The sequence below is a fragment of the Polypterus senegalus genome, chromosome 5 (genome assembly GCF_016835505.1).
Source record: "Polypterus senegalus isolate Bchr_013 chromosome 5, ASM1683550v1, whole genome shotgun sequence".
Lineage (NCBI taxonomy): Eukaryota > Metazoa > Chordata > Cladistia > Polypteriformes > Polypteridae > Polypterus > Polypterus senegalus.
This window is the reverse complement of record NC_053158.1, coordinates 20,796,471-20,819,872: the sequence shown is the minus strand read 5'-3', so window position 1 is coordinate 20,819,872 and position 23,402 is coordinate 20,796,471. Positions and strand designations below refer to the sequence as shown.

The window sequence follows — 23,402 nt, the reverse complement described above, 5'->3', positions numbered from 1 at the left end:
GATATTATAACACATCAGCTATTCTGTGACCAAAGGAGTTTAATGAAATTAAGTTGTCTTTTCATTTTTTAAAACTCTCGTATGGTGCTTGCTTGCTCTCCTGGTATTCTCAAAAAGCAGGTTTCCTCCAGGTACCCTATCTTTTTTTTTGAAGTTCACAAATACGCTTTGCAGACAGTGAATCAATGACACTAAATGCCCCTCTTGTGAGTAAATGCGCCATGCAATGGAATGCTGTCCTATCCAGTGTGACATCCTACCTCTGACTCACTGCTGGTAGGATAGGCTCTGGTTCTCTATGACTCTGCATTAGACAAATTAGTTTACAAAACTGGATGAATGGAAGCATCTACAAAATAATTTGGCACCCTGTCCAAGGATGCTTTTAACTTTGTTCCAAAAGTCACCATGGTTTGGATTAACAGGGATCAAAAATGGATAGATGGATTGATGGATGTATTAACAAAATAACTACTACAGGCCTAAATATTGACCATATGTATTCTATACTTTCATAGTGCTACATCCATTCAATTCACTTTTCCTGTCTCATTCCATCTGAGGGTTGCAAAAGTTCCAGAGAGATCATATCGACTGTCACTATTCAAATATACCATGTATACTCACATTTAAGTTCTCCTGCAGTTAAGTTGGGGCTTGAATTTACCGTATAATTTCCAGTATTTTATAATGTTGGTCGTATGTCCAAGTCCAACTCACGCTATTGGTCCAAGAGCTTATGACATGCTAATGCCCACCTGAGAAAGTAGCCAAGGATCACACTGCCTTTATTTTATACGTATTGTGCCCACGTGACCACATGGTAATACCGAACTATTCCGAAGCGACATTTGCACTGTTTAGTGTTTTTTATATCTCACACTCTCATACACCTTTATCGTAAGAGCATCCCTTATCTACTTTGTACGATGGAGCATTCGATCAAAAGATAATATGAAGCTGGTTTCAAATTAAAATCGTTGAAGTGGAGAAAGAAATTGATAACTGTGCTGCTGCAACAAAATTTGATGTGTCTGAGAAACAGATGTGTGATTGGAGGAAGCAAAAAATTAAGTGTGGCTTTTTTGAGCAGGTGCATAAGTCGGGGTCTGATTATATGATCAATTTTTCGGGTTTCAAAACTCAACTTATGCGCGAGTAGATATGGTAATTAGAATGTATTAAAAAAATCTATTGGAAGGCAAAACTGATATTCACATGCAAAAGAAAGGTTGCTTGTTTTACTAATTTCAGAATTGTGTTACTCCATACATGCTATGAAATTTTCCATTGTTTTATAGATGTGTGTTTACACATCACTTATTGTTTTGAATGGTTAGCTTGTATCAACATTAGTAAAACTGAAAACCTTTCACTGCCCTGCTACCCTGGTGTTGGATCTAGGAACAACAGAATTTGAAATAATTCTTTGGTACACTCAAAGTCACTTTAGAACTGTAAATTCCTGACTTACTGTTAAGCGTCCATCGCAGAAAGCAAATGCTGCTTTCGTTTTCTTATTAAAGACAATGGGAAACAACTGCAATAATTCAGATTTTCTTTCTGTTATTGTAACAAATCACATTTTTTAAGAACATTAAAGAGAATTTTCAACATCAGAAATGTTCACTTTAGTTACTTCAACTAATCCAAGGTTTCACATTTAGTCTGCGTTTTAGATGTCAACAATCACATTGATTTCAGCTTTCAACCTCTGGATGTCGACTTTTGTTAACAACAACCACATTAACGTATTGACTGCTGGACCATTTATTGCCAAGACACTGCAGAAAAGGCCTATGCAAATAGGATAAATAATAAAAAATACATTAAAGAGCAACACTTTTATTATCAACAGTAACTCTGTCAAAAATGTAAAGAAACTGTTAATGACTTTATTTTCACCTGCAACTTGACTAAAAGTCTGAATTTAAATGAGAGTCCTTGAAGGATGAGACCACACAGAGTGCAGGCTTAGAAGCAAATATACTGCATTTCTTTGAGCTGTTGTTGTGGAGTGAAATTTTGTATGTAAGTTGATAAATATTTTTTCTATATCTTTATTTGTCAGACAAAGCAAATGTAATATTATTGTTTTATTTCATTGATATACTTTCATCCAAGAGTCTTTAGGACTGAGTCAGGAAGTGAATTTTATGACAAGGTTGGGGAAAGTGTGTAACACCAGTTTGGGAAGTGATTCTCTGCGGGACTCTCTCAGTCAACCCCCACAGGAAAGCCAAACTACCTAGCTGGCAAGTTTCACTCAACAAATAGTTTTTGGGGGCAGTTATGAAAATAAGCCAGTAACTTGGGGATGTGTCGCACCAGAATTCTATTGATTTAAAGTTTGCTGTTTGGTTTTGAATCAGAAGAAATTCTGTTTCATGACACCCTGTTTCTGTAGGATTTGAACAGAGATTGTATACATTTGGCTGCCCCCCACCCCAAATTTCTCATACATCACGATGAAGGAGCATCTCACCTACCATGAACTGAAAAGAAGACAACACCGGAAAGCACAACTTGACAGCCATACTGAGACAGGCATGAGGCCTGTTCTGAAGAAACCTGACTAAAAATGATGAGTTAAGGAATTCTGTCTGCCGCATGAAACTACGCATCAGCATTTATCATGTTGTATGGTTGCCAATATTCACTTGTACTTTGCTTATTGTTATTATTTTATGAATATTATTAATAACACATTATTTAAAGTTATAACTTAACTCCTGCTTGTCTTTTAGTCTTTGTAATTGCCTGAGGTTATAAATGTAGAAGGGAAGGTGGGGAGAATGTATAAAGTACAATACCTTTATAAACAGTGGTACATCTATGGGATTTGAGGCATTTTGACAAAGGCAACACATTAAAGAATTATATAAAGAGTAATATAGAAGTCTACCAAGACAAAACAGCTGTCCACGCAAGTTGCACACACAACACATTTGGTAGTTGGTGACTGTTTGTGTTCAGTGGGCGAATGATTTGTTAATGTACTGCTATTCAGACAGTTGTGACAAGTCGGATGCTTTATGAGGAAGAAATGCCTTCGGGCAGCGATTCATAGCAGTGTCAGATCTACAAGTTCCATATCATCCAGTCGACTGTCATTCTCTCGATCACAATCATTATCATCAAAATATTCACCTTGCAATAAATCTAGTTGTTTCAGACATCAGCAGCTTTTAACCTTTTTTGTGACAACATAATTATGGACTGTCCATGTATGGCATTATTTTCTGCAAGAAGTTTCCACCAAAAAAAAAAAATCTATGACTATGCACTAGATGGCAGCACTGTAGTAGATAATTGAGACGTGGCAGCAAAGCTCATCACCAAGTGAACTGCATCTATGATGGCTGTATACTGTACTGAGATAAGACATCTCTCATATGTTGCATTTTAACAGACCCAATGAAATATGACTTAACTCGTACCTCATGTTCAAAGTGTTAAGTAAGACCTTACAGTTAATCACAAGACTTGTTGCTATGTACTTTTTTGACAAATGTAACCTTAAGGGAATACTTGTACTTAGTTATGAAGGTGAGCATTGTGTGAGGAATAAAACTTTTTCATTTAAATAAAAAATACTTTTTCACTAACGTACAATAACTGTAAATGATATACATAATACACTATAAATGTAACTATATAGGGATAAAGCTGATGTAACACACAATGAAAATTTGGAAAAAGGTTATAGAGAGAAGGCTTAGTGAAGAGACCACCATAGGGGAGGAGCAATTTGGTTTTAAGCCAAGAAGAGGAACAACTGATGCAGTTTTTGCATTGAGACAGCTCATAGAGAAGCATTGAGAAAGACAGGATTAGATATGATGTCTATTGAATTGAAGAAGGCTTATGATACGAGTATCATATTAAGAGGTCTAGAGGTACATGAGGGAGAAAGGAGGACCAGAGAAGTACCTGTATGTGAGCAGTGTCCAGGATATGTGTGAGGGAGTGAGGAATCGGGTAAAAAGCACTGTTGGGTAACACCGGGGATAAGTTTTTAATCTGGTTATGGATGTGTTGGTTTATGGGATAAATGACTAATCCCCCCAGTGCTGGGTTTTTGCTACTTAGCACCGGAAAAGAGGAAGTGAAGAAGAAGTTGAAAGAATGGAGAAGGGCTTTAGAAGACAGAGGATTAAAGATAAATCGGATGAAGACACTATGCATGATGTTTAATGATGATCAGGATTTTAAAGTTAGCCTGCAAGGAGAGCTATTGAAAAGAGAGGATACATTTAAATGGCTAGGATCAGTGGTAGCCCAAGATCGAAAATTAGATGCAAAGATAACCCAGGGAGTGCAGTGGGGATAGAACAATTGGAAGAAGGTATTGGGTCATCAAAGAATTAAGCCAAAGGTTACAGGTGAGATTTTTAAGACAGTGGTAAGACCAGCAATGATGTATGGAGCTGAGACATGGGAAGTAAGAGGAGGTTAAATGTGGCAGAAATGAGAATGTTGAGATGGCTGTGTGAAGTTACAAAAAACGAAAGAATAAGAAAAGAGACAATCAGAGGTACAATAAAAGAGGGAGAGATATCTAAGAACGTATAGGGAAGTAGGCCAAAGTGGTATGGACATGTGATGAGGAGAGACAATGAATACAGTGCATCTGGAAAATATTCACAACGCATCACTTTTTCCACATTTTGTTATGTTACAGCCTTATTTCAAAATGGATTAAATTCATTTTTTTCCTCAGAATTCTACACACAACACCCCATAATGACAACGTGAAAAAAGTTAACTTGAGATTTTTGCAAATTTATTAAAAATAAAAAAATTGAGAAAGCACATGTACATAAGTATTCACAGCCTTTGCCATGAAACTCAAAATTGAGCTCAGGTACTTGCTGTTTCCCCTGATCATCCTTGAGATGTTTCTGCAGCTTAATTGGAGTCCACGTATGGTAAATTCAGTTGATTTGAAATGATTTGGAAAGGCACACACCTGTCTATAGAAGCTCTCACAGTTGACAGTTCATGTCAGAGCACAAACCAAGCATGAAGTCAAAGGAATTGTTTGTAGACCTCTGAGACAGGATTGTCTCGAGGCACAAATCTGGGGAAGGTTACAGGAAAATTTCTGCTGCTTTGAAGGTCCCAATGAGCACAGTGGCCTCCATCATCCTTAAGTGGAAGAAGTTCGAAACCACCAGGACTTTTCCTAGAGCTGGCCGGGCATCTAAACTGAGCAATCGGGGGAGAAGGGCCTTAGTCAGGGAGGTGACCAAGAACCTGATGGTCACTCCGTCAGAGCTCCAGAGGTCCTCTGAGGAGAGAGGAGAACCTTCCAGAACGACAACCATCTCTGCAGCAATCCACCAATGAGGCCAGTTTGGTAGAGTTGCCAGACGGAAGTCACTCCTTAATAAAAGGCACATGGCAGCCCGCCTGGAGTTTGCCAAAAGGCACCTGAAGGACTCTCAGACCATGAGAAACAAAATTATCTGTCTGATGTGACAAAGATTGCACTCTTTGTTGTGAATGCCAGGCGTCACGTTTGGAAGAAACCAGGCACCGCTCATCACCAGGCCAATACCATCCCTACAGTGAAGCATGGTGGTGGCAGCATCATGCTGTGAGGATGTTTTTCAGCGGCAGGAACTGGGAGACTAGTCAGGATAAAGGGAAAGATGACTGCAGCAATGTACAGAGACATCCTGGACGAAAACCTGCTCCAGAGTGCTCTTGACCTCAGACTGGGGCGACGGTTCATCTTTCAGCAGGACAACGACCCTAAGCACACAGCCAAGATATCAAAGGAGTGGCTTCAGGACAACTCTGTGAATGTCCTTGAGTGGCCCAGCTAGAGCCCAGACTTGAATCCGATTGAACATCTCTGGAGAGATCTTAAAATGGCTGTGCACCGACGCTTCCCATCCAACCTGATGGAGCTTGAGGTGCTGCAAAGAGAAGTGGGCGAAACTGGCCAAGGATAGGTGTGCCAAGCTTGTGGCATCACATTCAAAAAGACTTGAGGCTGTAATTGCTGCCAAAGGTGCATCAACAAAGTTTTGAGCAAAGGCTGCGAATACTTATGTACATGTGATTTCTCAGTTTTTTTATTTTTAATAAATTTGCAAAAACCTCAAGTAAACTTTTTTCACGTTGTCATTATGGGGTGTTGTGTGTAAAATTCTGAGGAAAAAAATCAATTGAATCCATTTTGGAATAAAGCTGTAACATAACAAAATGTGTAAAAAGTGATGCGCTGTGAATACTTTCCGGATGCACTGTACGTGGCCACAAAACTGACGGGAAAGGAAGTTCAGGGGAAAGAGAAAGGGGAGGGAGTGCATGTCCAAGCAGTAAGGAGAAGATTAATCAATCATGTCAGCTCCACATAGAAGTGCGAGGAGATGAAGAGAAAGAAGAACTTTTTGACTAACATTACATTTTTCAAAACTTCAGATTAATTTAAGTATTAGTAGTTTTTAGTTAATTGACGTATTGGACCAGCTACATGAACAGCAAAATAGTTGTTAGTTACAGCACTAAAATATACTCATTGCTGGTATGAAGATTCAAAAGTACATGTTTGGCTAATCTGACAGCTTATCCTATCAAAAATGGAAATACAGCCTCCTATGTTCTTGTGGGTTTTCTCTGGCTATTTTGTTTTCTTTGCCCACTTATACCATGCAGATTGGCATCTATAAAGTGATTCTGTATGATGGAATAAGACGGTGCTAACCACTGCTGCCTCACAACTCCAAAAGTCCAGGGTTTAAGAGCCAGCCTGAATGTTTGTGCTTGAATGTTCTCCTGTTGTCGGCCAGAATTATCTGCTCAAAGACAAGCAGTTGACCCCATATGAGTGTGTCCTGAGATAGACTGGCATCACATCCAGTTCTTTTGGGGTTGGCTCTGGCACCCAGGGACCCTGTACTGGAATGGGCAGGTTTAGAAAGTAAACAAATGAATGTTTACAGTATATTTTAGCTTTAGTTGCAATTATAAATGTATAGCTTAGAAGAATCCAGCAAAAAAATATACATTCACAACCTGAGAAATGAACCAACAATAGCTAAATAAATAAAAAGGAAGCAGATTTAATAAATAAAGGCGTGGCAGAAATGAACCATTTTATTTCCTTTTACAAATCTTTAAATGCTGAAAAATATTTATAGGCATAATACTTTGCATCTTTTAAAATAATAATTAAAACAGTTTGCATAAACATACAAATGATACAAGTACTGTCTGCAGACATTGTAAATGACCGACAATTGAAGGAAAAAAAAGTACAATTTACAAGGTTTTGAGAAAAACAAACAAACAAACAAACAAAAAACAGGAAAAGAAAAAGACACGTAACAGTCGCATATTAATGGGCTGACAGAATTCTTCAACCTTCAGTCTTTCATCATGCAAAAAATATTGAACTACTTTCTGAAGCCACCTGCTTCTTCCTCATATTAATTCTTCTGTTGTGAATTATTTGATTATTTTCCCTAATCGTATGCTTCTGATTGATTGTTTTTTTTCTTTTTTGAAATACAATGTGTCCCTCCTCCATTTCTTAAATGGTTTATCCAGTACAGAGTTTGCGGGAAGTCTAATGTGTGTTGAAGCGCTCTGAGTCTGCACTCACTGAAGAGCACAATACACAAGCAAACGGAACTCTCTGTATTTGTTCCTTGGATATCAACTGCATAGATGAGGGGTCCTCAATTACAGTCCTGGAGGTCCACAGTGGCTGCAGGTTTTCATTCCAGCCAGTCTTGTAATTCAAAGCATGTCAGCTGGTGGCTGGTGGCTGGTAGAGAGCTGCTGGCTCCTTTAAAACACCTCATTATTAACTGATGGCTGGTTAAGAAAATTGGTAAGGCAACAGTTAAAACCTTAAAGCAGCAGTTTAAAATGAAAACAGGCAATTAAAGAGTCTGAATCATAACAAGTGAATCAACTAAGCTGCAAAAATATTACTTCAGTAGTAAATGAGTGGGTCCTAATTAAGAAATTCATTAAAGTGAAAACCAGCAGCCACTATGGACCTCCAGGACTGTAATTGAGCGTCTCTGGTAAAACATTCATATTAAAATCCACAGGTACACATTGAAAAAACTGTTTTTTTTTTTGGACACTGAATTCAAAATTCAAAACAGACATTTTTTCTCCATCACGTAACATTTTTCTACAAAACACATTTTTAGCGGTCAATTTTGTTTTTTTTTTGCACTATAATTAATTAAATATCAATATTTTATGTCATGTCATTATGTAACCCACTTAACCCAGACCAGGGTCGAGACGGAGGTGAAGCCTAATCTACTTAGCAATAAGAACAAGGTGGGAACAAACCCTGGACAGGGTGCCAGTCCATCGCAGGACAAACACACAAACACACTAAACACACACACGGGTCTATTTAGTGTTGCCAATTCAGCAAATCTGCATGTTTTTGGACAGTGGGAAGAAACTGGAGCACCCATAAAAAACCCACACAGACATGGGGAGAATATGCAAAGTCCTGGGACACGAACCCTGAACTTCTTACTGCAAGGCAGCAGTGCTACCCCTGGACACCATGCCACCATCAATATTTTATTACAAACTAGGGGGCTTCTCCCTCTGCTCGCTTCGGTTGCCAACCCCCCCAGCCTGCACTATGCGCCAGTCACTTTACATCTCTGCCGCTCGCATATGTGGATTTCACTAACACCAAATAACAAATCTTTTAATTCTCGCGGATACACCTCTTCATTGGGAAGAAACACTACTTTTCCCTGATGGCAACATGAATTAGACGATCTCCAAGTCTCTGAGTTAAAGTTTAAATCCGAACAATATATTTGATCTCTTTTTGATGTTCCTTTATTTCACGAGTACTAATTTCCGTTTGTTTGCACTAATGCGATCTTTACTATCATTTTTTTGAGACTTTCAAATTTTAGTACTTTCATTATCTCTAACCTGCTCTATATGTGTATCGCGCCAACATTTTTGAATTCTTTACGACGTTCTACTTTGTCATCTACTCTTTGTGTTTTATTTCCGGCCCCGGGCCTGGTTAAATCTCGTCTCGCAGAACATGAAAGGTATCTCTCTGTAAAGGTTACATCTCGTCCCAGGCTAAAAAGTCTGGTATCGTCCCAGGATTTTTTAATTATAATAGAGAGACATAATTTGTCTGAGTGTAACATTTTTTCATATTAAAACTTATATTTGAATCAAAACAGTTATTTTATTTGGTAAATGAGCACCATTGGTTCATACAGTAAGTCGGGATTTGAAAGTTCTTTGTATGTCACTGCAGGGTCAGCAGTCAGGACATACACAATTCCTAGGTTTTCTCTGTGAATGGGACAACAGAGTCAAGAACTGCCTTTGGGTTCAGAAGGAATGGCCAGCTAGAAAACAACTACAGCTTGGTGCCAAAAACATCATCAGACCCAGCTTGGTGGATCCAGTTAAAAAGCTGAAACCACCATATTAAGCTTGGTTTAATGAAGCAGGTTCTCAAAGTCCTATCAAAAAATGGAGCCTGTTTTATGTATTTACTGTATGCCCAAAGATTCTAGGTTTGTCTGAAAGAGGGAACCTTTTCCAGACCTGATATTAGAAAACTGATTTCTGGTGAAGGATTTAATGGAAATGCGATAAACATGAAATGAGAGGTATCATTCAAAGAAGTAATACATGTGTCTCAAAGTTCATTTTATGGATTCGCATTTGGAGTCATTCCCTGAAAATCTTGGCATGGTGAGTCAAGAGCAGGGTGAAACATGTAATTTTGTCTTTATTTAATAAAAAGTTAATCACAAAAAAAGGACATGAAAAGAAGGTACCGGGGCATTGGGATGTCAATATGATGGCGGACTACTGCTAAGGACACACCAGAAAAGGTGGACAATCGATGGGCCATCACATTAAAAAACTAAGAAGTGACAAAAGCTTGAGAAGTTATATGTGAGTCAATAGATATTTATTGTTGTTTTTTTATATATATGTTTCGAAAATATTGGATTGATTAAATCGCTTAATCCAGACCAGGGTCACAGGGGCCTATCCCATCTAGCATAGGACAAAAGGCAGGAACAAACCCTGGACATGGCATCAGTCCATCGCAGGGCAAACACACACACACCAGGGCCGTCACAAAGTCACCTAACCCACATGGACGTCTTTGGACAGATGAAGGAAACCAACACAGACACAGGGAGAACGTGCAAACGTCACACAAAGAGGACCCAGGAGAAGAACCCTGGTCTCCTTACTACAAAGCAGCAGTGCTAACACTGTGCCACTGTGCCATCCAATTGACTACACATTTTCAAGTTTGACTGATTTAAAACAAAATTGCATACATGGATACATTGTGCAATTTGTAAAATTTGAATTACATTTCTTTTCAGTTTTGTACTTAAATGTGACGTGATGGAAATGTTGTAATTGTATTTTATATTGTGTTCATCAATGCAAACAAAAATGACTTTTCACAAGTAAAACCATTTTTATGAGTTTGAGTATGAAAAACTGTATTATATTTTAATTTTGCGTTAAATTCCAGATCTAAAATATCTCATATTCATCCACTTGTCTCCTGATCCTGATTAATCAAATTCAAGGGTCAGGCATAAGGCAGAACCCAACTCTGAATGGGGGCACCACTCACTTCTAAGAGTCAAAAGTCAACTTCGGCTACACATCTTTGGAGTGTGGGGGGAAAACTGAAACACCCAAGGAAACCCTCATGAACACAAGAAGAACATTCAAACTCCACATATGTAGTAGAGTTTGCAGACCGGGCAGGCACGGGTTCCAATCTGGTCTGCTGGGGTTGCGAGGCAGCAGCAGCACTAAACAACGCGTCTCTCTATCTAAAATACCTCTAAGAATTATTACAGATGGTTTTGAATTTTTTTTCATAAAAATGCACAAATTGCAGGCAGTAAACATATAATATCATTTGTATCTAGAAGTACAGAGTAAGAATTTAAACAGCATGCGTTTTACATTTCTTTACTATAAAAACATGAAATATTAAATGCTAGAGTGAAATACCAAAGAATTCATTTTTTCCCCACAAATTCCTATTTAACATTAACATTTTTTGAAAATTTCTAGTGAGGTTACATCATGTACTTTTTTGCTTCCCCAACATACTGACATACTATGTATAAAACTGAACAATCAAGACATAATACCTGAAATTTTTAACTTCCATCCTGAATTTTTTTCTATTATTTAAAAAATAAGCAGGTGTCTTTATTGCCTTTTATACTGGGCTAAATAGTAACATTTTTAAGCTTATGAAAATATTTCACTAAGAAAGTCCATAAAACATCATCCTGGTGCATATCCCCGGTCCATATTTTCATATTTCACTGAAGCGTGCTTGAAAGCGTCCAGGAATGCACTAGTCTCAAGTACTCTATATAATGGAAACAATGCACATGTGACACAATGATGAATGTAAGAAACATGTTCACATGTCACGTTCAACAAAATGAGACAACAAAGATGGCAACAGCAAACGTCATCTAACTGAGAACAAAGAAAATTAATGACTGTCTGCTGTAACAAACTATGAACAGCATTGCTGGAAACACAAACAAATACCCCCAAAAAGAAAGAAATGAAGAACCCAAAATCACACAGGAGTAACGTCTGACATTTAAATATTCTATGGTCAAATTTTTATGTAATTACGTTGACTTTATAAATACCATATTTTCTGCCACCATGACCCAAAATGTGACGGTACAATCCAAAGTTTGGAATATTTTGTGAATAATAACACAATCTTATAATATGGAAGTCAAGATAGGACATGCAATATATATATATATATACTTTATTATTACTATTATTTTCTCAAGGGAACAGAATGATTCTCTCAAGGAAGTGCAACATCATTAGTTTTCTTGTTTTTCTCAAGATAACAGAATGATTTTATGATCTTCTCGAGATCTCCAGAAAATAAAATGTTTCCCAAAGCAAATGGCTTAACGTTTAGCTTATCTGATACCGTGTGATGACTGGACCGACAAGTCACTAAAGATCTGGTGTACTGAAGTACAGTCATGTTTGGATGAAGAGGCCATTCTTACAAAAGACGCAGGAGACTCCAAAGAAGGGGACAAAATTAGATTGGGCACATGGACAGCTATGATAATGTCACAATGGTGGATTGGGGTTGGTTTGCCCAAAAAGAATCAGTTCAAATCCCGGTACTAAAATTGTGCCTATGTTAGCCATTGCGGTTTCACACAAAGCAAACGCAAAGCAAACATGCAACAGATCATCCAACAAGGATACACCGCTTGCAGAAATGATTGTGTACATATCATGACTTTTCATCAGTTGTCATCATTGTTCTGTTGCTGTCATGTGTTAGCAAGCATGCCAGGAACAAAGATTAAGTTTCATTTTCTTGAGATCTTGAGAAAATTATTCAGTTATCTCAAAGAAAACAATAATGAGAAGAATTCATAATTAATTGCAGAATTACGGATATTGAGACTTCGTCTAGAGTGCCTGTTTCTCTGGCACGATTTGGCTCAAAAATTAATCGGTACATCGTCATCTCATAAGTTTCGAGTCTGGTATTTTTCCATCCAGCTGTTTTAGTTCTAGGCCATCTTCAAGAAACTTGCGACACACACAGACACACACCCATCATCGAGATATCAATGTTTTCGGTATCAGAGGACCCTAAAACATCGAGATCCGTCGAAAACAGGAGATTGAAATTTTTTGATGAATCTAAAGCTTTCGCTTCTCCCCCATACGTGATAGGTTATGGTGGGGGAGGGTGCAAAGCAGAAAAAAAATGGTAGCACTTTAGTTTAGGTACTGCAGAAATACATTTATTAGTCATTTACTTTATGTATCAAGAAAAATGTATCTCTTACTCATTTACTCGTATGTAACAAGACCTTAACATACACTTCATTATGTCTTCTCAATAATAATAATAATAAGTTGCATTTATAGAGCGTCTTAACTCCTACAAAGCATCAGTAAAGCATTTATTCATCTCCGTAATGTGACCTCCTAACAAAATGTCACTTTTGAGTGGTCTGAAGCCTTTCTTAACGTTACACGTGTAAATCTCTCTATATATAAAATCCAATGTCTGTCTGTCCGCTTTTCATGAGAGAACTACTTAACGGATTTAGATTGGGTTTTTTTCTATAATTTGCTTGAACATTCCTGTTGATTTTGCGTCTCTCATCGTACTAAGTATCATAGTTTGCTTGCAGTAGCCCTCCTCACTCACGCTCCAGCCTCGGAGCGTGTACCCTACCTTCACTTAGGTAGTGAATGAAAGAACTACTTCACGGATTTAGATCAGGTTTTTTTCTATAATTTGCTTGAACATTCCTTTTGATTTTGTGACTTCTCTCATTGCGCTATGTATCATAGTTCACTTGCGGTACTGATTTATTGGCACGAATCCGAGAGACACACAGCGGGCCAATGGGAGGGGGGCGGGGCTCTGCTCACTTACACTTTAGCCTCGGGGCATGTACCCTACCTCCGCTTAGGTGGTCAGCAAGAGAACTACATTCCGGTTGATTTTGTGACTTCTCTCATTGCGCTAAGAATCATGGTTCACTTGCAGGAGCGATATATTCATGCTAATCCGAGGTAGAGGCTGCGGGTTGAAGGGAAGGGGAAGCATCACGTCAGGAGTGGGGAGCCAGGCAGGCCCTTCTCACTGTCCTGTTTTCACTAATATGCGGGCTGAGCAGCGGGGCACGGCGAGTGAGTAACAAATGCATTTTTGCAGTACCTAAACTAAATTGTTACCAAAAAAAATGATATTGCACATCCTCTCTTGGCTTCCATATTGCAGTGACATTTTTAGTGTGTATTATTTGCATATTTTATTTAACGTCTCTCCATTTGGTATAATGAGCAAATACAATAGCATTTAGTTCATTATATTTAGCATAAAAAGTAATGAATGCTTACAAAACATACATTTATGATGTGTTGTTAAAATTATACTCAAATATAAATAAAGTACTATAAACTTATCAGCTGTTATTGCTCTTGCTGAGCTTTCTAATAATTCCTTAAAACAAATAAAATAACCAAAAAATGTTAGCAAGCAAATTTTCAGTTAATGTATTCTCATTAAACAGAAGAAAATATATGAGTTTGGAGTTTTAGCACTAAAATGAAAACTTTTGAACAGCTTGTATGTTATTGACTATTGTATGAAATAATAAGAAAACCAAAACGAAATGAGAGTTAATGCAGTCTACAGAAGGAAAATAATTCTAGGCTATTAAAAAAATGGTTAAAGTTTAAATACAAACCACCAGCTAAGCAAAGACTGGAAGACATTTTATTTATTTTTGCTTACCTTGCGTTTCTCTCCTAGACCCTAGTTGTGTTGTATTCAGATTCATGTTTGCTTAGAGACCCAATGAGGCAGAACCTGGAATGTTATGGCTATTTCATTTAATATCATAATGTTTTGCATAGAACAATATACTATTTCTGCATACATTTGCCAAACAGATATATCTGAAGAATTTTAGCAGAGCCTCAAACACTCACATGCAAAGGTAATGGGAGAAATTGCTTTAAAATTATGCTAGCCTAAAACACCTGGTGAGACAAATGCCAAACAAAACAAATGAAGTACAACTAAATGTGAACGACAGATGGACAGACACAGAGACACATAGACAATGCATGGCATGCACAACGAAAGTGCAACTGGACAGTTTGGATGTCATCAGACATAGAATGTACACCATTTAGCTCTTATCAGTCCCTTATGAATGGGCTTATAAACACTCTCTTTATCCTAGGGAGCAGTTCAGAGGGTTTATTATCAGTGATGGTGCGAACAATAACAATACTCTTTCTTTTTTATGACCCCTTAAGTTTTGAAGCTGAGAGAAATAAATGACAGTAATAACATCCTATAAGAAACCCTTTTGTTTTTTGTAATTTTCCTTTCATTATTCTTTGTATCTCTAATGATATGAACATCTTGAGATGTCTGTCCTTCAAACTCACCCATTAATTTGTGGTTTACACAAATGTTTATAATAAAAAAAACGAAGCACTGTGCTCATTGCAAGTGCTGCATGTTGTTATCAAAACCTATGTATTATGTAATGGCAGTGTTCTGGAGGGATAAAAACATAATTTTAGAGTTACAGACCCTATATTAAAAGAAAACTGCAGTCTGCCTGAAGTACAACTACGATGAATTGCTTCAGGACTTTTGAAGGCAATTTATGGCCCAATCACATCTACAGATCTTTTCTTTACCGACATTTTACGACCTGATATATCCTTTCTTTCTTGTTTATCTAACTACATCCGTGCATCTTTTGAAATTGGAGAAAATGCTGACAGAACAAAAAGTAAGCTGGTTGTAAGGGGAAGGCTGGACTAGAACGTTGAGTTATGGCTATACAAGACTGGTCAGTGAATCAGGAGAGTCACCCTGTACCATGACGTCCCACTGGTCCATGAAGTGTGTCAGGAAACCGAAAGACTGGCATATGTTGAGGCTTTCTGATTCCCCCCCCTCTCTCTCTCCCCATCACCTCATCATTCAGAGACGAATGGCTGCTGAAACTAAAAGACGCCCAGGACAGCATTCTCTTTTGACATTGTTGTTTACCTTCATCAAGTTTTCTAAGAGTATACACATCCACACTTTGCTATTTATTTATATTTTCCATTATATTTTCTTCTACAGCCATGTTGTTTTGTGTCCTGCTTAATCCAAAATGGGGTTACAGTCTATCACAGCTAGCACAAGGCGCAAGGCGGGAACAAACCCTGGGCATGGTAAAAGTTCATCACAATGGGAACACACACACACACATATACACATCCACACACCAAGCACATTACCTACAAGTATGGGTAATTTAGCATCACCAATTCACCTAACATTTATTTCTTTGGATAGTGGGAGGAAACTGGGAAATCACGCAGGGAGGACCAGGGATGTAAACCTGGGTCTCTGAACTGCGAGGAATCAGTGCTACTACTACTGTGCCACCATGCCAGCCATTTTCTTCTACTCATATTATTTTAATTTACCAACTAGCAAATTGCTGTTTGAATTTCTATACTTTGTCTTTATATAGTGAGAAATTAAAGTAATAAAGTAAATACAGTATACCTGGTGTAGAGGAGACTGCTGCTATTTTTGTCCTACAGGGGTGGGGCCAGAACACGATGAGGGTGTGGACAGGCATGGGTGTAGTCAGATAATAGACTCCTCCCCATTTTGGTAATCTTATTTGCATGAGGTGAGGATAGAAGCTAAAAATGACAAATACCATATAAAGATAGGAAAACCAAGAAGTGCCTTGACAGATCGAGTAAAACTCTTCACAGAGGTAAGCAGGATGGGATGGTGCGTTAACTCTGACCCACTCACATCTATTCATGCAAACGAGGATAACATTACAGGGTCAGGTACAAAATCCTAACCCCTCCCTTGTCTGCCCACACTGCTCTGAGCTCCAACTCCACTCCTTTCCATGCCCCGCACAGGGCTACTTCAAAAGAAGAGCAATGGTGTAGAAGTAAAACATTGTTAGTTGGTAACTGGTATAAAATCAAAATGTTATCAGTCTTCATGTGTAGGATGTGAATGGAGACAAAAGTAGAATTTAGATGTAGGTTATGTGGGGACTCCTGTATATTGTTCACGCCAAAGATAATGACTCCCTGTGTGAAGGACTGAGGAGGGACAAGCATTGCAGTTCTTAAGTTGAAAGGGAATGCCTGTGTGTCTTTCTATGTCTGTTAAGCTTACAGTTCAAGAATAGTCCAATCCAGTAAGAAACTTGGTGGGTTCCACTCATCTCACGATAATACAGTATGCAATGCCAGTGGTGATACGCCATGTGTGTTATGAAAATGTTGATTGATTTTATACTTATGATGGTATAGATGTTAATGATCTGCTCCAGCCAAGCACACAGTATGAATCTGTAAATCAGACAATACATACTAACAACCCAATAAAATGTTAGCTACTTATTTTCACAAAAAACTAAGAGACCTCCAACATTGGTCTTATAATTGTCTTATATATGAACATCTACGTGTGGATGTGTGTGTGTCTGTCTGTCCGGCCTGGAAGTGTGAGGGAGCCCAGAAGTGCGAGGCTACAGCATGAAGTGAGAAAAGAGAAACTTGCTTAGCCGCTGATACACAAGAGAGGCGAGCACATCAGCAAAACGAAACCTCAGAAAAGAGAGAAACTCGCTTAGCCACTGATGGACAACGGAAGCGAGCACGTCAGCAAAACGAAACTGCTGACAAAGAGAACCTCGCTTAGCTGCTGATGCACAACTGATTCCATTGATTGATTGATTTAAGTGCCAGAATCCATTCTTTCTAGGACCCCGGACTTCTTACAGCAGGGGCTTACACAGCTAGTTTATTAATAACTAGCTGTTCCCTGCAGCTCCACCCATGTAGTAGTGAAACAGGACAAACTTTAAAAATCGCTAAAAAAAAAAAAAGTAATTCTGTCCAAGTGGAAGGTAGGTTCTCTCCAAAGTCAAACGTTGCCACTGTATCTGATCGTGTTCAGCTCTGATGGGAGAATGTCCCCCACATGGGGCATGTGGCTGTGATATCTCTGGCAATCAGCAGCTATCCTCTAAAACACACATAGCTCTGATCTTTCTCTCAATAACGTCTGACGTTACTCCTTAACAATCTATAGATGATAATGTCCGTTGAACTAGTTAAGTGGAGACATTGTACGCTCCAACACATGGCGAGAGGTAGACCGACTCAAATGGAGGCTGGCACGTGAGTGAGGAGGGCCCCACCCTCTTCTTTCAGTCCGTAGCCTCTCTCTTGGGTTCATGCAAATAAATTGTTACCGCAAGCGAACTTTGTTACTTGGAGCGATGAGAGAAGTCACAAAATCAACCAGAATGTTCAAGCAAATTATAGAAAAAAAACTATCTAAATCCGATAAGTAGTTCTCTCTTGAAAACTGGACAGACATACATAAAGACAGACAGACAGAAGGATGTTGGATTTCATATATATATATATATATATATATATATATATATATATATATATATATATATATATATATATACTAGCAAAATACCAGCAGCGGAGAAGTAGTGTGTTAAAGAAGTAATGAGAAAGAAAAGGAAACATTTTAATAATAATGTAACATGATTGACAATCTAATTGTTTTGTCATTGTTATGAGTGTTGCTGGTATATATATATATATATATATATATATATATATATATATATATATATATATATATTGGCCTCGCTCACTGAGTGCAAGGGAAAAAAATAAAATGTAGTCTATATGTTATTAAAAGTAAAACATTAACTTTTTGTTCAGTTTCTTGCTACAGCAACTGTAACTCTGTTTCAAAGTGATTCAAAGTCTTGTTTATACCTCGTGTCTTCTCAGTAAACTTGTATCTCGCGAATATCATCATTCGTGGTAGGCATGACAAACGGCAGCGGGAGTGTGTCTATAAACTTAATGTAAAGTTACAGTTCACGCCGTGCTTTGTTTCCGCAGTATCATGCATTGAGAGAACTTCCCCTTTGCTTGGAATGCAAAGTGTGATTAAATGCGTTATTTTTTAACGCGTTATGGAGCACATGCATCGAAGCTTCTCAGCTGTGCTTGTGCTAAGAAAAGGAAAGATTTTAAAAATAACGTAACATGATTGTCAATGTAACCCTTTGTAAGTAGTGCCTGGAGAATTCAGAGTGTGGAGAAACTCTAGAGACAGCGTGTGTATTAACTTGTGGATTTTTCTTTGAGTATTGGTGCACAGCCCCTCACCAGCAATTTTAACTTTGTTACAAAGTGATCAAAACTCTCTTTTATACCCGGCGTGCTCTCATTAAACTTGTATCCCACATTAGTCATTGACATGACAAACGCCAGCGGCAGCGTGTCTATAAACTCAATTTAAATTCACGGTTTACACCGTGCTTTGTTTCCGAAGTAGGTGCAGTCATGAATATGCTTCACTCGCTCGCTTCTTATTGTTTCGCTGCCTTCTCAATTGTATAATGAACATTTTCTTCAGCGCTTTTTGGAGCTCTTCCTTGTTTTCTACGTCCTGCGCTCACAGTCAGTTCACGTGATTACGTGGGAGGCGTGATGATGTTACGCGATTCTCCGTCCCATACGGCCATCCAGCTGAACTCCATTACAGTATATGCGGAAAAATAGGTTCCAGTTATGACCATTACGTGTAGAATTTCGAAATGAAACCTGCCCAACTTTTGTAAGTAAGCTGTAAGGAATGAGCCTGCCAAATTTCAGCCGTCTACCTACACGGGAAGTTGGAGAATTAGTGATGAGTGAGTCAGTGAGTGAGTGAGTGAGTGAGTGAGTCAGTGAGGGCTTTGCCTTTTATTAGTATAGATATAGATAGATAGATTATTATTCATATTAACAGTGGCATTTCCTCATTAAGGGCCAGTGGGACACGGCCCCACCAGATGTTGTGTAAAAATAAGTTTCAAGTTTCTCTCAGTAATTGAACTTATTAATTTAGCCACCAGGAAGGCAAACCAGCCCAACATGGTTCTGGTCCCAAGCCTGAATACAAAGAGAGGGTGGGTGCCAGGAAGGGCCACCAGCACTAAACCTTTAGCCAAAACCTTAATGATGAATGATGGAATCAATCCAATGTGCTTCAGAAATCAGTAATCAAACTTATTATTACAATGTCTATAACAACCCTGAGCTTTGTCTTCTTAAGCAACTTTTTATGGTTTTTATCATATGCTCAAAATTATTACTTACACCATATGGCCAATAGTATGTGGACAACCCTCCAAATGACTGAGTTCGGGTGTTTCTGCTGCCATTGTTAACAAGTGCATAAAATCAGGTACATAGTCATGCAGTCTCCATTGACAAACATTGAGTCCTACTGAAATCTCATTGGCTTTAAACGTGTCACTATCACAGATTGCCACCATTGTTTCAAGTCTGTACACAAAACGTCCGTTTTGCTAAATCTGCCCTGGTCAACTGTAAGACAGCGTTTCTCAACCTTTAAGTATTTGCGACCCGAGTTTTCATAACAGTTTTAATCGTGCCCCTCCCTAACATTTTTTTGAAATGTAGATGCATATTTTATTTTACCTACTTAACTTTTATCAACATTTATCTAACTCTATATTTATTGTTCTAGTATCAGAATGTAGTTTAAGTTAATTTGTTTTGGTTTCAACAGATGTTTTTTTCATATTTTTGATTCTTGTTTTCTTTTTTTCACATCTTTGCGCCCCCCTTTTTGTTACTTCACGCCCCCCTAAGGGGGCCCGCCCCACAGGTTGAGAACCACTGATGTAAGGGCTATAATTGTGAAGTGGAAGCATCCAGGTGTAACAACAGCTCAGCCACAAAGAGGTAGAACATGCAAACTCACAAAGTGGGGCTGCCGAGTGCTGAAGCATGTAAGAATCGCCTACCCTTTTGTGCATCCCTCACAACAAAATTCCAGACTACCACTGGAAACAACGTCAGCATAAGAACTGTGTGTGTGGAGCATCATGAAATGGGTTTCCATGGTCAAATAGCTGCACCTGGCCTAAGATCACTGTGCACAAACCCAAGCTTTGACTCGAGTGGTGTATATCACACCACCATTGAACTCTGAAGCAATGGAAACATGGAACAATAAATCATGCTTCACTATCTGGCAGCCTGAAGGACAAATCTGGGTTTGGCAGATACCAGCAGGACGCTACCTTCTAGGCTGCTTAGTGCATGCTGTAAAGTTAGATGGAGGATGGATAATGGTCTGCAGCTGTTTTTCAGGGTTTGAGCTGGGCCCCTTGGTTCCATTGAAGGGTACTGTAAATGCCATAGTGTTTGCACACTTGTACACTTCCAACTTTGTGGTAGCAGTCCTTCCTGTTCCATCATGACCACGCCCCTTTTTACAAAACCAGGCACATAAAGACATGGAGGAACTCAGATTGCCCTGACCTGAACCCTACTGAACATCTTTGCTACAAACTGAAATGAAGATTGCAAGGCAGGTCTTCATGACCATCGTCAGTACCCGATTTCACAAATTCCCTTTTTGGCTGAATGAGTAAAGATTCCCACAGACAGACTCCAAAATCTTGTGGGAAGACTTCCTAGAAGCAGAGTGAGGGCCATGTCCACATTAGTGCCCACAGTTATCGTATGGGATGCCCAAAAAGAACAATATTTATTTATACAGCACAGTTTCATACAAACTTGGTAGCTCAAAGTGCTTTACAAGATGTCAAAGAGAAACAAACTCATAAAGGTGTGAAAGTAAGGTGTCTGCAAACATTGAGCCATGTAATGAGTTTGCTGTAAAATCATCATTATGTGTTTCCACCATAAACTGCATTATACCACTGTGATACTAAAGAAGCAACCAAATTTTGTCACAGAAGCAAACAAAGGCTGCTGTAATATTCATTGCTGTTTCAAAATATTGCTTACAGTACATATTTAGAAATATCCCTCTCCCTTGTAAATAGCTGCTGGGATGGTGAATTATTTCTAAACCCAGACAGTGGGTGTCATATAATTTTCATTTCCACACTACTGGGAGTGCCTAGTATTTATTTATTGTTATTAAAGAAACACAATTGATAAAAAATATTTTTCCTGCATGAACTACTACGATAAAGGCTTCACAAAATAAAGTACAAATTGTTTGAGGAAATGAAAGTGATAAGAATAATGCGTTGTGAAAAGCCAAATAAAAAAAATTTGAGGCATATTTATTTTTTCCCTCCTTATATTTACAGTAAATCTCATGGGGTGACACGAAGGCTCGAAGTGTTGTTGCTTTTTCCGCTTCAGCACTATAAAGTTAAATCCTGGCTAAGTCGCCAGCTGGCTAGAGTTTGCATGTTCTCCCTGCTTGGCATTTTCTCAAGGCACTCTTGTTTTCTTTCTACATCCAAGACTTTTTAGGGTCACTGGAAACTCTTAAAATTAGCCTATGAGAGCACATATCCCATGCTTGTCACTGCCCTGTATTTGGCGCTGATGTGTAGCCTGTTAGCCCCCCCTTACAATCATAAACTTGCTTCTTTGATACCTGGCTACAGATCCAGCATTCCTCTAGTTTTACAGTCTGATGCATGCGTGTCGGAGGATCTCCTTACAGGCTCTGTTGAGATATGTAATCACACTCATGGATTTGGGGGCACTATGGCTAACATCGTCGCCTCTGCCACTCTTGACAATGCCAAGAAACTGTCCAGTAAGGGAAACTGACTTCACCCTTTCAGGTTCACTCTCCCAAATTGCTTGGGCTGCTCCCTAAATGGAGGTGTAATTTTTTTGGCAAGAATCTGACCTGAGAAACTGACCAAACATCAGTGGCTAACCAGCCGATATATTTAATTTCTGTCACGTGTCACACACATGCGCATAAGAAACAGCTAAAGGGCCTACAAAATAGTAATTATATGTCAGACCAGGAGGTGGTGGAGTATGCTAACTGTCTCTCTCAGTCCCTTGCAGACCATTCTCAGGAAATCCTACTTGGTTCCGGCACCAACAATGACGTCACTTCCAGGCAAGAAAAGTTCATTTCCTGTTCTAGTACCGATGATGATGTCACTTCCGGTCAGGAGGACAGCCCTTCCGGTCATGAAGACATTGCTTCTGGTTCCGGTACCGATGACGTCATTTCCCGTTTGATCAGTTAAAACCGCCATTTTGTCTCCATGCAATCAATTCTGTTATGGACTCTGTTCTATGCATATTGTGCTACTTCTAATCAAACTTTTGCAGCTGGGATGAAACAATATATGGGTGGCTGCCCCAAATCTTTATGATGTCTTTGACTCTTTCTTATGACACTGGATATTAGGAGGGCTAGTATGCCCGAGGGTGTGTACTTTTGTTGGTCTTACAAACATTAAGCAGGACGACCCGGTTGGCACGCCAAAAACTGTCATTACTTCACCCAGCCACAATAATTTTCTTACTTATCTTGAACTTTTCTGTCTTATGCTCTTAGTAATTATTCATTCACTTAGACTAACACATGCACTTCAGAACAAGTAACCCAGATGAAGCTAACTAAGGATGCTCAGTACGGCCAGTACTTGGATGGGAGATCATCTAGGAAAAGCCTGGGTTGCTGCAGGAAGAGGCGTTGGTGATGCCAACAGAGGGCACTCACCCTGTGGTTGTTGTGTGGATTGTGGTAAAGTGAGGTCTGCAGCTGATTGCCTTTTTAAATAAATAATAAGGAGGGGACGTGGTAGCAGGGGGTAGCAGTTGCGGAGTCGCCTGTGGCCGTATTTGATGCAGGGAGCTGCTAATCGCCTCACCTGTGCCACGACCCCAGTTTGAGAGGAGGAAAAAATGAAAGGAGAGGACAAAAGAATGGAGGTTAAAGAGAGAAG

The 23,402-nt window shown here is 38.9% G+C and overlaps 1 protein-coding gene across 3 annotated transcripts in view; it reads right to left on the bottom strand.

The window, feature by feature from the left end:
• The window catches only part of neto1l (neuropilin (NRP) and tolloid (TLL)-like 1, like), a 407,478-nt gene that overhangs the window by 18,449 nt on the left and 365,627 nt on the right, over positions 1-23,402 (bottom strand). The window contains exons 10-11 of one of the 3 annotated variants that reach the window (XM_039754359.1): positions 14,348-14,422; positions 8,971-11,401 (exon numbers count right to left, since the gene is read on the bottom strand). The exons of 1 other annotated variant lie outside the window; for it this stretch is intronic. In XM_039754359.1, coding sequence (XP_039610293.1) covers positions 14,362-14,422 — 61 coding nt within the window. In that variant the 3' untranslated portion in view covers positions 8,971-11,401; positions 14,348-14,361. Of the gene's footprint in view, positions 1-8,970; positions 11,402-14,347; positions 14,423-23,402 lie in introns of those variants that run through there. One more of the 3 variants, XM_039754358.1, reaches the window with a different exon arrangement.